Source organism: Emydura macquarii, unplaced genomic scaffold (genome assembly GCF_026122565.2).
Source record: "Emydura macquarii macquarii isolate MOO-44397 ecotype Brisbane River unplaced genomic scaffold, CSIRO-AGI_Emac_v2 contig_3517, whole genome shotgun sequence".
Taxonomy (NCBI): Eukaryota; Metazoa; Chordata; order Testudines; family Chelidae; genus Emydura; species Emydura macquarii.
The window spans coordinates 3,591,547-3,606,973 of NW_027133654.1; the positions used below are offsets into that span (position 1 = coordinate 3,591,547).

General features: G+C 39.2%; 1 protein-coding gene across 1 annotated transcript in view; it reads left to right on the top strand.

The window, feature by feature from the left end:
* The window catches only part of HEATR1 (HEAT repeat containing 1), a 53,172-nt gene that overhangs the window by 18,334 nt on the left and 19,411 nt on the right, over positions 1-15,427 (top strand). The window contains exons 17-28 of the mRNA XM_067535966.1: positions 715-912; positions 2,792-2,975; positions 3,604-3,752; positions 5,454-5,646; positions 6,248-6,420; positions 7,406-7,573; positions 8,871-9,113; positions 9,706-9,837; positions 10,384-10,490; positions 13,711-13,854; positions 14,978-15,096; positions 15,258-15,379. Coding sequence (XP_067392067.1) covers positions 715-912; positions 2,792-2,975; positions 3,604-3,752; positions 5,454-5,646; positions 6,248-6,420; positions 7,406-7,573; positions 8,871-9,113; positions 9,706-9,837; positions 10,384-10,490; positions 13,711-13,854; positions 14,978-15,096; positions 15,258-15,379 — 1,932 coding nt within the window. The remainder of the gene's footprint in view (positions 1-714; positions 913-2,791; positions 2,976-3,603; positions 3,753-5,453; positions 5,647-6,247; positions 6,421-7,405; positions 7,574-8,870; positions 9,114-9,705; positions 9,838-10,383; positions 10,491-13,710; positions 13,855-14,977; positions 15,097-15,257; positions 15,380-15,427) is intronic.

Below are 15,427 nucleotides of genomic sequence, written 5' to 3' on the forward strand. Positions count from 1 at the left end.
TATTCTTTTTATTGGGAGTCCAGACTTTTATGCTTGTTAGACCATACTTACAGATGATCGCTATAGAAGTCAGAATGAGATTCAGGGGAGCTTGAAATATACTGTTTATTACTTTTTACAGTATTATCCAGCTGCTGATATTTAAGGCATAGTCCCAAATGTAATGATCAGAATAAATTTAACACCTGTTAACTCTCTTATGATAAGGAAAACACATACTACATTTAGATGCCTTATACATGTAACTATATCTAAATTACTTTATGGATATTATGTTCCTCCAAATAATTTGCCAATAAGAGAACAAATATGTAATGAGTTTGGAGGTCTCTGCCCAATTTGGATGTCAGATGTCCACGGACAAATGTTCACATTACAGAAAACACCATCACAATGAGCACTGATTAGTATCCTTGTTGGAGGAGAAGCCAATGACTGAATTGTCCACAGAGACTGAACTCCATCCTCTCACTGATAGAGATGTTAATATCAGGTCATAATTAAGGTATGTTGGTAAGGAAGTGTGGGAAAGCTTAGAACTTCTACTGCCTGTATTATAACAGTGCTATAGATGCAGGACTTCATTCTCCAGAGTTTTCAGTCAGGCACCTTTCAACTGCTTCAGATTGATTAAAAGGAAATAAAAAGAGCATATGGTGACATCTCTTACGCTGTCATGTGATGGGTTTTTTTTTTTGTTTTGTTTTTTCTCAGGTGGAAGGTCTGATACGTGTAGCTGAAAATGAATCTGACAGTGTGAGGCAGAAAGTAACTGTTCACATAATCAGCTCTGTGCTTGTCCAGTGCTGCAATAATTCACAGATGGAGGAAAGTTATTGGTCATTGGTTCTCAGAGTCTTCAGTCTTCTAGAGGGAAAAATAAGAAAATTCGAAGGTAGTCAGTCTACAGAGGTAAGAATTAAGTAATTGGGGGTTGATAATTTTTGTGGGGGAAGGTCTCTTTCATAAGTGGAATAGCTAGATCAGCAATTTTGGGATGGACAGAAAAATCTTGTCTGTTTCTTTAAAAAAAAAAAAAAAAGTCAGCATTTTCTAAAGGCTTGTATTAAGACTTTTAAGTTGCTTTATTTTTAGTCATTGCAGTGAATGCACAGAAAGAATTAAGGAATTACTGTGCTTTACAATGACATAACACATTAAATTGAAGTTCTCTTAGTCTTTTCTTATAAATTATTTCTGCCAACCCTTAATCACTTTTGTTACTCTTCTATAAACTCTTTCTAAAAGATAGAAAATCAGAGTTTGAATTGCCACTATTGGTTGTCTGTCTGCTTGTGGAAGGGAGAAGTTAAAACTGAGCACAGACATGCCTGCAGAATCTGAGTTAATTGTAATCCAAAACAAGCATTCAAGAGAGTATACTTTTCCCTGAAAATAAAGGCAATTAATGAGGAAAGGAAGCCATAAAATCTGTTCGTTTGGAAAGTAAGGCACATCTTTTTTTAAACAAATGATTGCCCTATTCCTTTGGAAGAGAGCAAGGCAATTAATAGGATTCAAGGGACACTGTCAATGTGAAATATTGTCAATTGCAGAAAGAAGAAGAAATAAAAGTAGTCTTAATCACTCACTTGCTTCTGAGTCTCTTCTCTCAACTTTTTGGTTTTCTAACCCACATTTCCCTATTCTTTTTAAAAAGAAGTGTGTTTTCCTCTCTCCCACTGCTTGTGTGAAAGACCCACACAAAGAGGGACAACTGACTGAGGCCCTGATCTCGCAAACACTCATGTGTGTGTGTGTAACATACCACGCATGAGTATTTCAGCCATTGAGTTCAATGGGAAGTTTGTCATGTGTATGAGTATTTGGAGGAAATTGCCTGAGTACATAATGGGAAATAGTTAAATTGATTGTACACAAAATGCTATTAATTGCACATAACAAACATCTAAAAATTGGAGAAGTTTGTTCTTAATCTTTCTATTACTATAATTTTGTGTACTGCTTGTAACTGTAGTAATAATAGATGTAGATTTTACAATAGAAGGTACAGATTTTCAGCCAGAAATTTTTTATGGCAATGCCCCTTTTAACAGACATGAAGTCTGGTATTGGAAACAAAGTACTAGTAAAATTTAGGTAGAGAAATTAATTTTGTGACTTTGTCCTTTTATGATTTGTGGACATTTTAGCTCTGCAGTCAGCAGTCCCTTGTTTAGATAGCCCAGTGATTGGGTTAGTGCAGGCTTCCAATGAAGGAGCCTAGCTCACGCCTTTCCATGAAAGAGACATTTCAGAGTTGCTCAAACACTTTTTGGTATTCCTCATTAGCAGCTGTTAGCTGGTTACCTGATGGGGTTAGGAACGAATTTTTTTCCCTGTTTTATGAAGTATTGTAAATGTGGTATATTATTTTATTTCCCTGAAGACATACAGTTACAGGCAACTACTTAAGACAGGATCCCGAACATTTATGTATATGTTCTTGGAATTGGTATTACAATCACAGAAGACACTCTATTATCAATAGAATTCATTTTGGTGGCACTTGCTGATTTTAATATAACTTCTGGTTGATTTGGTAGTTTGGAATATGGAATTGTTGTTGCAAATGCAAAAGTCTCTTATCTCTTTCCCTACACTAATTAAGTAGTTAATTTTTGTAGAGTGCTCTGAAAATGTCAAGTGCCATACATAAATGCTATAATAAGTATGATCATGAAAATACAGGACAGGATTTATTGATGATCTTGTGTGTACATAGGTAAGGCTTTTTGCAATAACCTATGGAGTAGTGTGAGTTTACATTAAATTATGTTTTCATTCTCAGGTGATTCCCACAAAATGGCCTATTGAGTCAACGCCCATGAGCTTGGTGCCAGATAAGTTGCTGACTGAATACATAGAAAAGCTCAACGGTGGTCAGGCTGTTGATGCCGAAGATTCTGTCATGCTCATGCTTCTGTTGAAAAACTTTATCAATGGCCTGAAGCCTCCTGTGTCCTTTTTGAAAGGTAAGCTTCAGAACTTAAACTGTGACCCTTCATAGACCACCTGAAGTAAGGAATTAAAAATTTATGTCCTAGGTTTTTTTCCCCTGTTAAAAATTATTCTCAGAAACACAGAATTCGCTTTCTAGTTAGGCTAATTTGTTATGCTACACTGAGATTTTTAGAAATTCCCTTTCTCTGGGCTTGAAAACCGACACATTTCCTAGATTCTTCAGCTGTGAAGTTGTTAGGGGGGGTGGTTGTTTCAGGTGTAGGTCAACGCTGCGATAAAAGACCCCTGGCTGGCCTGGATCAGCTGTCTCAGGCTTGGACTACAGAGCTATAAAATTGCGGTGTAGATGTTTGGAGCATGGGCTCTGAGACCCTGCAAAAGGGGAGGCTCCCAGAGCCTAGGCTTCAGCCTAAGCCCGAACGTTAACACTGCAATTTTATTCCCCCTGCAGCCCAAGCCCCGCGAGCCTGAGTTAGCTGACCTGGGCCAACCATGGCCATGCCAGGTGTTTTTTATCTCAGTGCAGACATACCCTGAAAGTATTTTTTTATGCAAATTTTTTTTTTTTTTTTTATGAAAAATTTTTATGCAACTAATGATGGGTGTGTTTGTCTTTCTCCACCTTGCATGTGCCCATAGATGAAACCTGGTGGAATCCCGAAAGTTTAAATGAAAAGAGCAGAGACTATTTACACCTGTTGTTGGGGCTGTTTGACATCTTTGTCTGTAGAGCCAGCGAGGGACGTGATGCTCTTCAGTTCAGAGCACTGATGAGTCTTTTGTTTAAGGTATTTTTTGTGTTTATGTTCTTAATGAATATTCTGAATTATTTCTTCATTAACTTGTTTTGAACCTCTACATAATATTTAAAGAAAGCTGAGAACAGTTCCAAGGGATCCTGTTAAATATTGGTAAACATGGTAGTAATATCGGAGAGGGAATGGAAAACTGTTTAAGCACTAAGCAGTGCATTTCTGTAACAGTTGTGGTTCTAAATATCATCTAGGAATAAATATTGTATAATGCAATTCAGGTAGTCTAATACAGCTTCCTGTACACTTGACTTCATTGAAATACAGGGAAAAACATTTAATAAACCTCTATAATGGTTTAAAATTTGGTCTCAAACTCTGTTTACAGTAAATTTCATTCTATTGATAGCATTTTTATAGTGATCATGATTAGTTATGTCCAATCGTACAGCTAACTAAATAGATTTGCTGGGTTATGTTAGGTGTTTGGTTTACCATGCAACATGGTAAGAATTCATGTAGCATGTTCAGTGGGAAAATGAGCTGATGTCCAGCGCCCCACCCCACTCGACCATAGATACTAGGTATCCCTGTGCAGTGTGTGCCTCTAGCTAGGGGTGCCCCTTCCCCCCTCTGGGACAAGAGCCTGGAGTGGGACAAAGCTGGGACCATGGATGGATGGGGCCAGGATGACCCCTCCTACTGCCCCGCTGGCGGGCCCCAGCTGCAGAATGTGAGTGGACAGCCAGTGCCTGTGCAGGGAGCCGGTGTCCTGAATCAGGCAGCCTCAATCTCTCCCTGGCTGCAAAGCATCCTGTGAGCTAGCAGGTGCCAAGCCCAGATGGGGTGTGCTTGGCAGCAAGTCAGCATGGAGGGAGCCCAGGATGCTTTAGCCAGGACCGGGTAGGGAAGCCCAGGGTGGAGCTAAGTATGGGACCACCCAAACAGTGAAGCCCCCTGTAGGGAGCAGGAGCCGGGCACGGGTAGGGGAGGGAGGGATAGGACAAGCTCTGTGCTACCCTGGGCCTTCCCTGTTTTCTCTCTGCCCCTGTCTTCCCCCCCAGCTCCTCTCTGCTCACTACCATGGCTTCCCACTGCCCCCCCAAGCTCCTATTTTCTGCTAAGACTCAGCTTCCCAAGGGCCCCCCACCTTCTCATCCGTCTTTTGTAGTGACTTCTGCTCTGTAGCAGGTAACCTAGGCCCCCTTCTTAGGAAAATTCTGGTTGCACCCCTACGGATGTTGCCAAATTATCTTGCAGTATTTTATTCTCAAGCTATTTGGGGCAGGGGCTGTGTTCGTACAACACGCGGGAGAATGGGGCCTCAAACCTGTTTGCGGCCTCGAGCACCACCACAATACAAGTATTAAATAATAATTAGTTATTACAGATTAGTAACTAATTAGGACAGTTTATGAAAGCAAAAAAGCCTTGACCTTTGAAGTCTTCAGTTGAAGTAAAAGAATAGAAAACTCTCAGGCTGGCATAAAGAATGCTGTGCACAGCAAAGGGTTAACTGGTGCCAAAAAAGGACTCAGTCCTCAAACAAGAAATAAAAATTCTTAATGTTAGCTTTATATCATGCCCAACACTTCTAGTCTCAGTCAAAATCAAATGTGGGTGTTTATGTAAATACTTTTTCAAGCTATAATAGCAAGAAAAAAGGTACTTCACATAAAAAAATGTAAAGGTACAAGACAAGGAATAACGAATATGTTTAACTTTTTTATTTTAAAGGTACATTTAGACGATTCAGAAGATCTGTTCAAATTCCTTTCTGTCTTATGGACCTATAACTATAACTTCTCAAATCAACTAAACTACACAGTGAATGTAGTTCTACAGACTCGGGCTTTGTATATAGGGTATGCATTGCTTACATCACAGGCTGCTCAAAAGAAGAAACAGCTGGTATCAGCCTCCTCCCCAGGTACTGGGAAACTGTATAGTTCTCACGTGACTAAGGCTTAGTCACATGTTGTTAATAAAAAGTAATATTTATACGCTGGAAAAAGTGTTAAACATGCATTTTTCTTGTCCATGTTCTTTCTGTGTGCATTATGAATGCTACATTGCTTGTGGAAAATGTATATTTGAATTTCCTAGTGTTTTGTCTTTGTCAAATCATAACCATAACAGGGCGGTAGTGTTTTGGTACGTAGTAGTTGTGCGTGCAATTGTCAAATAAGAAAGTGCTTTTGAAATTTGCATCTGAGAAATTACACCATGTTTTTATGTAGAGCATAACAAATTTTAAACAAGAAAAGGATGCTATATTTTTATTTATTTATATTTTAGTAGCAAAACTGAAGTCCTTAGTTTTTAAACAAAAATAGAAGCTTCTTGGTGATGAAGTTAATGGCCAGATTTCCATAGTTCATATTAAAAGTAGTCGTATATCCCTCAAGATTTATAAGGGAAAGAGCAAACCCTTTAATTACAGAGGAATCTGTTGGTGCTGCTGTAGATAATAATGTAAGAATTCTAACTGCTCACTTCTGATAATCTTTCTTTTCCATTTTCATTTTTAGTGGTAATATCATTGCTGATTAACTTGGGGAGTCCCGTGAGTGAAGTGCGAAGGGCTGCTCTTAACTGTTTCCATTTCCTGAGTGTGATAAAGGAGTCTCCATTTCATCCCATTCTTGATAATCTGGTACAAAAAGCAGAGGAGATCATAACTGATCCCACCTACGTGACCCAGGTAATATTTTTGTTGAGGTACATATTATTGAAGTACATTTTGGGGGGCCTACTTGGAATTCCAACTTCTTTATTGAGTAGAGAGTGTTATAGACAAGGTGCTTATCTATTTTCTCCCACCAGTGGTTTAAGAGGCCACTCATTCTGCTTTCTTGAGTGGGAAGAAAGAAACCAGAATGGCATTTGAGAAAGTGGAAAGTCTGGGGGTGGGGAAGGAAGTATCAGAATATCTTCCAGGAAAACCAGAATGTAAAAGAAATTGCAGTGGAGCTCACTTAAATAAATACTTGATGACTGAATAAATATGTTTAAGCCACTGTTCATATAGTAAAAACTTAAATGCAGCTTGAAAATTAGCGTGTGTGTCTGCAACAGAATTAAATAATTTGCATAGAGTATGTTTTGAAATACAAATTAACTTTTAAGATTTTTTTTTTTTAACAGATCCTCTTCGTTGAATAAATAGCCACACTTTCATGGATGATAATTACTAATAATACTTGATGTGGAAAGCAGGGCAAGGCTATTGTTGAGAAAGCTAGCGCTATTAAAAAAATTAGGTGCCCTAGCCTTGCGTCCTTTTCCCAGGGAATCCCAGGCAATTCCTGCTGGGCCGTTGGAGGGGAAAGACAGCCCTCCAGCCACCAGCCTTCTCTAAAAATTGTTCCCTTCCTCCAGAGGTTGTTCTTGCTTGGCAGAATACGGCCCAAGAACTTGCCTATATTCCCTCAGAAAGAAGCTTGTCAAGGGAAAAGTAGACATTGAAGCCTCTTCCCACAGTTAACCCAAAGGATGAGAAGGATTGCAGAAAAAGGCAATCTCAACCATTTAAAAATGCATATTGATTCTCTCTAGGGCTAAAAAATGAATACTGTATTCTTTATTCATGTCTGTCTCACATTGCATTCACTTTCAATGATTTCAGCTCTCTGGGGCCCTTAACTTCTATGGCAAGGACTTAGTTTTCATCTTTTTTTATGAACTAGAGTTTGGGAAGCTTGTTCATGGAGCTGCAGACACAAAGTAAACAGAAATCCCAACAGAAGAAGTTGTCAGAAGCTTTGGAACTCTTACTTGATTGTGTACAAGCCCCTAGTTGTCCATCATATGTTGCAAGAAGCTTGATGAAAATTCTTCATCAGGTCAATGGAGAGGTACGTGTGGGCTTTCTGGTTTCTACATTTGTTTTATGGGTAGGATATATGGTTTGTTTTTTTATTTAAGTGATGGAAGTGTCTTGAAATGTGGAGAACTCAAAAAATGCAGCTTTATTTAGCAACAGTAACTTGGAGTTACTGCTCATTAATATTATAGTATTTTTGGCAGACATTTGGATGATACTTTAAGTAACATGCTATGCAAAAGTTACACATCTGCAAAATAGAATACAAAGATTATCACAAACATTTCTATTCTCCAGCCAGGAACTTTTTCTATTGTAGGACGCTGCATTAGAATCCTTAGGCAAATTTAAAGTCCTACTGACTCCGTGGAACAAAGTTTCAAGAAAAAAATTTCTAAAAAGATGTCACTGAGAACTGTAATGTAATAACAAATGCTCTGTGCGTGTCAGTGTTTTAAAATTAGGTGTATTTTTTGTCTATTTAACCCTCTTTTAAACCATGGATTTAGAATTTCCTTCTCTTTGCTGCTGCAGAATGTATTAATTCATTTTGTTAAAAAACATGGATGGTGATAGATATGATGTGAGCTTTAATACAATGTAACTGGATATCATATTTACAAGGATTGTAAATGGCATACTGGAGGATTGTCATTGTTTCCAGAAATTTGTGGTTTGTAGGAGCTGTAGTAATCACAAGTATTCTGAAAAACCAAGCATAGGTTTGTGTAGTGTTGTTGTAGCTGTGTAATATCTTTTATTGGACCAACTTCTGTTGGTGCACGACACAAGCTTTCGAGCTTACACATAGCTTCTTCCGATCAAGAGCTCTGTGTAAGCTCGAAAGCTTGTGTCTTGCACCAACAGAAGTTGGTCTAATAAAAGATAATACTTCACCCACCTTGTCTCTGTAATATCATGGGACCAAGACACCTGCAACAACACTGCAGAAATCCAGTGGCTCCATTCAGTCCATGATTTTTAGTGTCTAGCATAAAAATCATGGACTGAATAAAGTCACTGGATTTATGGCTTATTACAACTATCTATAACCCACTAATTACGCCCATCCTGCCTTCCTTTCTTTCCCCTTATTACTGGAGCAGTGTTAATGGGCAAAGTCCCCTGCAATGCCACGTTCAGAGTGGAAGGGGCACCCTAGAGGGAAGGACATGCCCTGACATATAGGTATAATAAAAAGTAATGCACAGTGTGATGTCAATGATTGATATTGCACTAAAAATGAAACCGCTCTTCTGAAAGTTTTTGTTAAAGCAACAGTTGATTAAAAAAAACAAAACCCACTTATAAATGTTCTCCACTTGCAGATGATACTGTCTCACCTGTTGCCTGCAATAGATAGATTGCTGGAGAAAGTGCTAAAGGAACCTGAGACAGTGTTGAAAGATGAAGTGATTCTTATGCATCTCATCCTTGGTAAATACAATGAATATTCAGCTGCCCTCTTGTGCAAGGATCAGCAGAGTCTGGATTTGTTCATCAAAAGTCTGCACACTGCAAAGGAGCTTTACAAAGGAATCCCGACTTTCCAGATCACAGCACTTGGGCAAGTAAGTATTCCTGAACAAAGTTTTTCATATTTTTTTTTATTTATAGAGCAGATGTGAATGGTCATGAGTGAATTTAAAAGGACTCTTTCAAAGTTAGAAGGCTTTTTTATGTACCAGTTTCCAATATCCATGTAACTCTTTTTGAAGTGTTTTCCAAACAGATACTTCCAAGTTCTTTGTCTTAAATATATTGAAAGGTGTAAACATGGAGTTTTTTCCTTTTTATTTATTTTTTGTTTTGTTTTGTTTTTAATAAGAAGTATCCAGGGTTGCCCCGACTGCTGCTGCTCCATTTTCTTTATTTTTCATCAGCTGCTGCAGCAGCTTTACCTCAAATTTATTTAATGACAAAAAGTTGTATTGAGAGAAGTGAGAAATATCTTCGCTTGGAATACAAATCACCTGTTTCTATCTTTCAAATATTGTATTACAGTAACAAAAGTGGAACAATGTGTATAGAGTGACGTGTGTGTGTATATGTAAATCATCATATATATATTAATTTAGATTTTCCCATGTTTCACATTTTGCCAATAAAATTTACCTGTTTTGGCTTCATTAAATTTTTTTTTTTTTTTTTTTATTGTTGCAGATTACTAAACCATTCTTTGCTGCAGTGCCAGATGGGAAGGTGCAACAGAGGCTACTGAGAGTTCTGTTTGATTTACTGTTAAATTGCAAAAACCCACTTTGTGCCCAGTCAATTAGCAGTGTTTTTAAAGGGGTAAGTTACAGACTGTTAGGACTTGGGAATCTATTCAAAATGGTTAAGATCATTTCAGGTAACACTCATCAATAATTATTTTTATTACGGAATTCTTAATATGGTAGTCATCAGAAACAATATAAACCACATTATAATGCAATTTACTTTGCAGACATTAAAGATGTATTAAAGTAGTGTTCCAAAAAGATATTTATCATGTCTGTATGTATTCATTATGTTGTAATAATTAACTTCAGAGGAAGGAGGAACATTCCACAATGCTTCATTTTTATTTCCGGTATGAAAAAGTAATCTGTCTAAAACCAAAAAGTGTGTTTCTCCAAATATATTCAGGGTAACTGTTGCTCTAATAATAGTAATTTGTTTATTGTAATATATAGATGAAAACTGTTCTCACATTCTGATTGGCATAAAGATGCAGTTAGGACAAGGCATTCATAGCTATTATGATGACAGAGGCCAGATAAGTACTTGGATGGGTGGATAGATTTTTGTTGCTCATATGTATTTAATATGTTCATGTTTTCTTTTCTTTTGCTGTAGATTTCAGTTGATGCTGAGCAGATTCGTGTAGAGCTAGAACCTCCTGAGAAAGCCAAAGCTCCAGCTACCGTTCAGCAAACTAGGAGACAGAAAATACAGCAGCAGAGGTAAAGGGCATAGAGATAATAGACGCTACAGATTTTTGTCTATACACATTTAGAAAACACCACTTGTTGAGAGAATGGCATAGAATATATAGAAGGCATAGGAACTTCTGTGACTGGTTCTGTAAAAAAAAAAAAATCCCAAGGATTGCAGAGTTCAAAGCTCAAAGTTCAAAGCTGCGCGCGCACACACACACACATCCCGGGTCATATTATTTAAAAGAGCTGACAGAGTGCTTGACACAGAAGAAAGCAATACCTGCTCCAAGAAGCTTAAAATCATATATTGAATTTGGTGCGCACAGTCACGTCAGAGCTTATTTTTGTGAGTGTTTGCTATTTACATTCTGTCTATGTAAAGAAAATGCATGGATGGGTTTGGGCACATGTGGCTTCAGTCATATTATTTCTATACCCTCACTTAGTAAGGCAGGCAGAGAGAACTGCCGTTCGGTTAGTCATTCCTTCTCCTTCTGTCTCTGATCACCTGTATGCAACCACTTCCCCTATTTGGTTTCCAGAGAGTCTTGTTCATTAAATTACGCTTGAGATTGTGTTTGTCAGAGGCAGACTCATAGAAATGTAGGGCTGGAAGGGACCTCAAGAAATCCAGCCCAGCCCCCCAGGCTGTAAAAGGAACAGGTAAACCTAGACCATCAATGACAGGTGTTTTGTCTGAAGAGTTCTTAAAAATCTCCTGTGACTAGGATTCCACAATCTCCTTTGGAAGTCTATTCCAGAGCTTAACCACTTTTATAGTTAGAAATCTTTTCTAATAGCTAACCTAAATCTCCCTTGCTGCAGTTTAAGCCCATTACTTTTTGTCCTTTCTTCAGTGGACCTGGAGAACAGTTGATCATCATCCTCTTTATAACAGCCCCTTAACATGTTTGAAGACTGTTATCAAGTCCCTCCTCAGTCTTTTACTCAAGACTGAACAGGCCCAGTTTTTTTACCTTTTTTCATAGGTTAGGTTTTCGAAACCCTTCATCATCAGGTCATGAAAGAACTTCTAATGGAGCCATATTGGCCTCTCACTATTCTTCTTATCTCTTCTTTGCATTGAGTAGTTTGCAGTTGTGTCTTTAATATTGTCTCCTTGAGAAACTGCTAGCTCTCCTGAACTTTTTTTTCCCTTAGATTTTCTTCCCAGGGGACCTTATCTACCAGTTCTGAGTTTAATATATGCTGCTTTGAAGTCTATTGTCTTTATTCTACAGCTCTCTCTCCTTCCTTTCCTTGGAATCATGAAATGTGTCATTTCATGATCACTTTCACCTGAATTGCCTGCCATCTTCATATTTGCTACCAATTCCTCTCTGTTGGTCAGAATCAAGTCTAAAATAGCTGTTCCCCAGGCTATTGCTTCCACTTTCTGGAAGAAAAATTTGTCTCCAGTACATTCCAAGAACTTATTGGAAATTTTGTGTTTTACCATATTACTTTTCCAACAGATGTCTGAGTGAAGTCCCCAATTACTACTAGGTGTAGTACCACGTTGTTGTGTTTTGAATAATAGTTATTCATTCTAGAAATGCCTCATCCACCATCTCCTGATTTTGTGGTCTGTAGTAGAACCCCTATCATGACGTCACCTCTATTATCTTTACCCAGAGACTTTCAACTGGCATGCCTCCCACTTCCTTCTAGACCAGCGGTTCTCAACCTTTTTTTACAGAGTACCACTTGGGTCAGGTACAGTCGGGTCAAGTACCCCTTCACCTAACTGTACCTGGACAGAGTAGGACTCAGTAAAATTGAGGGGTTGCGTGAGGGATCAATGCCCTCTGCCGAACCCCTGCCGCCGTTTCACACTTTTCGGCGGCAAATGCGTTTCGCGGCAGGGGGGAGGCTTTAATTCGGCGGCAAAAATTTTTTTGACTGGAGGCAGGGGAAGAGATTCGGCGGCGGCAAAGTTTCCCGGCGGCGGAACGGGGGGGAGGGTTCAGTGGCAGCGGGGTTTATCAGCAGAGGCGGGGGGGGGGTTCGATGGCGGCACGGTTTAGCGGCGGCGGCAGCGGGGGGGAATCGGCGGAAGCGGGGTTTTTCGGCGGCGGCAGGGGGGGGAATCAGCGGCAGCAGGGTTTTTCGGCGGCGTCGGGGGGGATTCAGCAGCAGCGGGGTTTTTCTGTGGTGGCAGGGGGGGATTCGGCAGCAGCGGGGTTTAGCAGCGGTGGCAGGGGGGGGAATCGGCGGCAGCGGGGTTTTTCGGCGGCGGCAAGGGAGGGGGATTCGGCGGCGGCAGGGTTTATCGGCGGCGGTGAGAGGGGGATTCGGCGGCGGAATCGGCGGCACGTTTTCCATCGCATACCACCGAGCCGTCTTCCGCGTATCACTGGTGGTACGCGTACCACTGGTTGAGAACCCCTGTTCTAGACCTTAGAACAAGTGTATATATTCTTGATGTATTATGCAACACCTCTTCCCTTTTTTCCCTGCCTGTCCTTCCTGAACAAGCTATACCCCTACTATGCCAATATTGCAGTCGGGAGACTTATCCCACCACTTCTTAGTCATGTCAATTAAGTCATAATTGAGCGTGTGCATGAATGCTTCCAGTTCCAGTATGTTTATTCGCCATACTCCTTGCATTTGTGAATAGACATCTAAGATGTTGAGCAGATTCCCCCACTGATTTTCCTCTTGTTTCTATGACCCTATTGTAATTTTCCATGCCCCTCCCCCACCTCTAAATATTTAATCCTCTGTTATGTCACCTTCTTTTATATTTATCTGTGGGTTTTGTAACCTACCCCCTTTGAATCTGGTTTAAAGCCTTCCTTACTAGGCAGGCGAGTCAGTGCATGAAGATGCTCTTCCTATTCTTGGCCAGATGGACCAAGTTTAGCCAACACCTAGCCAGCCATTAGTTAAAATGAGACTATTGTCCGTTAGCTGGATGATCAGTAGGTCAGCATTGAGGCAACTGACTAATAATAAAAAAAATGATTTCAGTCACAGGAACCCATCAGAGATTATAGGTTTGTGTTGGGGTGTGTGTCTGTACAGTAGGCATCCTGTCGTTATATATATTTTTTTAAAACTGGATCTGTTTTTCTTTTGACACGTGCTGAGATTCTATTTCTGTTTGAAAGGCCAAGCAAAACCTTTGCAGTATGAACCAAAGTATTTTTTTTGTTTTGTTTTGTTAAAAGCAAGCTGTGCCACGTTCAGTTTCTTTGATTGACTATATCTTGATTCTCTTGAGTTTTAATCTTTTTAGGAAACCCCAAGTTCCAGAATCGGTACAGGAAATAAGCAGTGTGAACTGGCAGAGAGTTACACTCATCCTGGAATTACTGCAACACAAGAAGAAGCTCAAACGTCCTCAGGTGCTAGTACCTGCACTTTTTAACCTACTGGCCAGGTAATGGCACCTCATTAGAAATTATTAAAAACATGAGTCATTATATATTGTTTCCTCACTAATAGAGGATGTAAAACATTAGAATATGGGCTAATACCTCCACATTTTGGCAGCAACGTATCATTGCTTCCCTTGTTTTAACTCCTTCAGTCAGGAGAGCAGGATACGCTGTCAATATTGTCAATTTTGCCGTGGGCCTTTGAGAGTGGTACAATACATGCAGCTTGTCAGACATATAGACCATGTGCTTTATTTCTGTATTAAGGGGCTTGGGAGTGCTAATTTTTTTCCTAAACCCAGATTTTCTGTATGACCATGCAGACATCTGGTGGTGGTAAGGATGATGCTATTGTGACACTGCACCTGCTAAAGGATGATCTCCAGAAAGTAGTAATATTGCCCCTTTTTAAAGCAGCCTAATGAAATTACTGCTACTTCTATCTTGCCCCATTTCCAGATGTTTACTAAAGTTTACAGATTTTACATATGCCTCTCCTAAAACCCCTAAGAAGCACTCAAAACCAGATGTTATTCAAATATGTGATACCTTGGGAGGAAGAGCCTTGCTGAATTGCCTGTCTGACTTCTTGCGGCCTAGCATGTGAAAAATCAAAGCCCTAAATTTCCTTTTATTTTGTAACTTAAACTTTTTAACAGATTTGGTAATTAGTGTTCAGACCACACACATCATTAACTTTGCTTAAAAAGTGCTACATGAACTTAAAACCTTCAAATTTACCTTTACAGTCAAGGTGTGTCAAAGGAAAGTGGATGATTGAGTGAACTTTTCATTTGAGTGACATTAAATGTTCAAATGACATTTCAATGCACAACAGTGATTATTTTCTGTGGGGCCTGTAATGAACAAAAAGTACAAACTGTTTGAAACTTCTGGCAGTTTTTGAAAAAAACACTGAGGTGAAAATAAGAAAACTGGTTTATGTTCTCAGCACAACATGAAAGATTAGTGATGTTTTTATGGAAGTCTCCAATTTTAAATTGTTTTAACATGAAGACATTATCTCTAGTTTGGATTTTTAATATGTGACCTGTCCATTAATTTATCTGAATTTTATTTTCTATCCTTCCACTTCTTACCCCCAACTACCTCCTGAATCTTTAGATGTCTGGAAACTTCAACATCAGAACAGGAAAATATGGAATATACAAAGCAGCTAATCCTTGGCTGTTTGCTAAACATCTGTCAGAAACTGTCCCCAGATGGCAGCAGGATCCAGTCAGGTAAAATTACAGGTTCCAGTTCTGAGTATGAAAACTTTCTCTAGCTTTTGTACATTAGCTGCATTTAGAATTGCAATAATATGTCAGTTTATTCTTAACATTAATAATCTTTTTTTTTTTTTTTTTTAAATTACTAATCAAGAATTTATTTCTCCCAGCAGATATCCTTGATAAAGAAAAATTCAATGTGGAGCTGATAGTTCAGTGTGTCAGGGTATCAGAAATGCCTCAGACACATCACCATGCCCTGCTACTGCTTGGTGCTGCTGCTGGCATGTTCCCTGTAAGTAGTGCGTGAGCTTTATTAGCAACTCTTCTCTTCTCTCCTGTT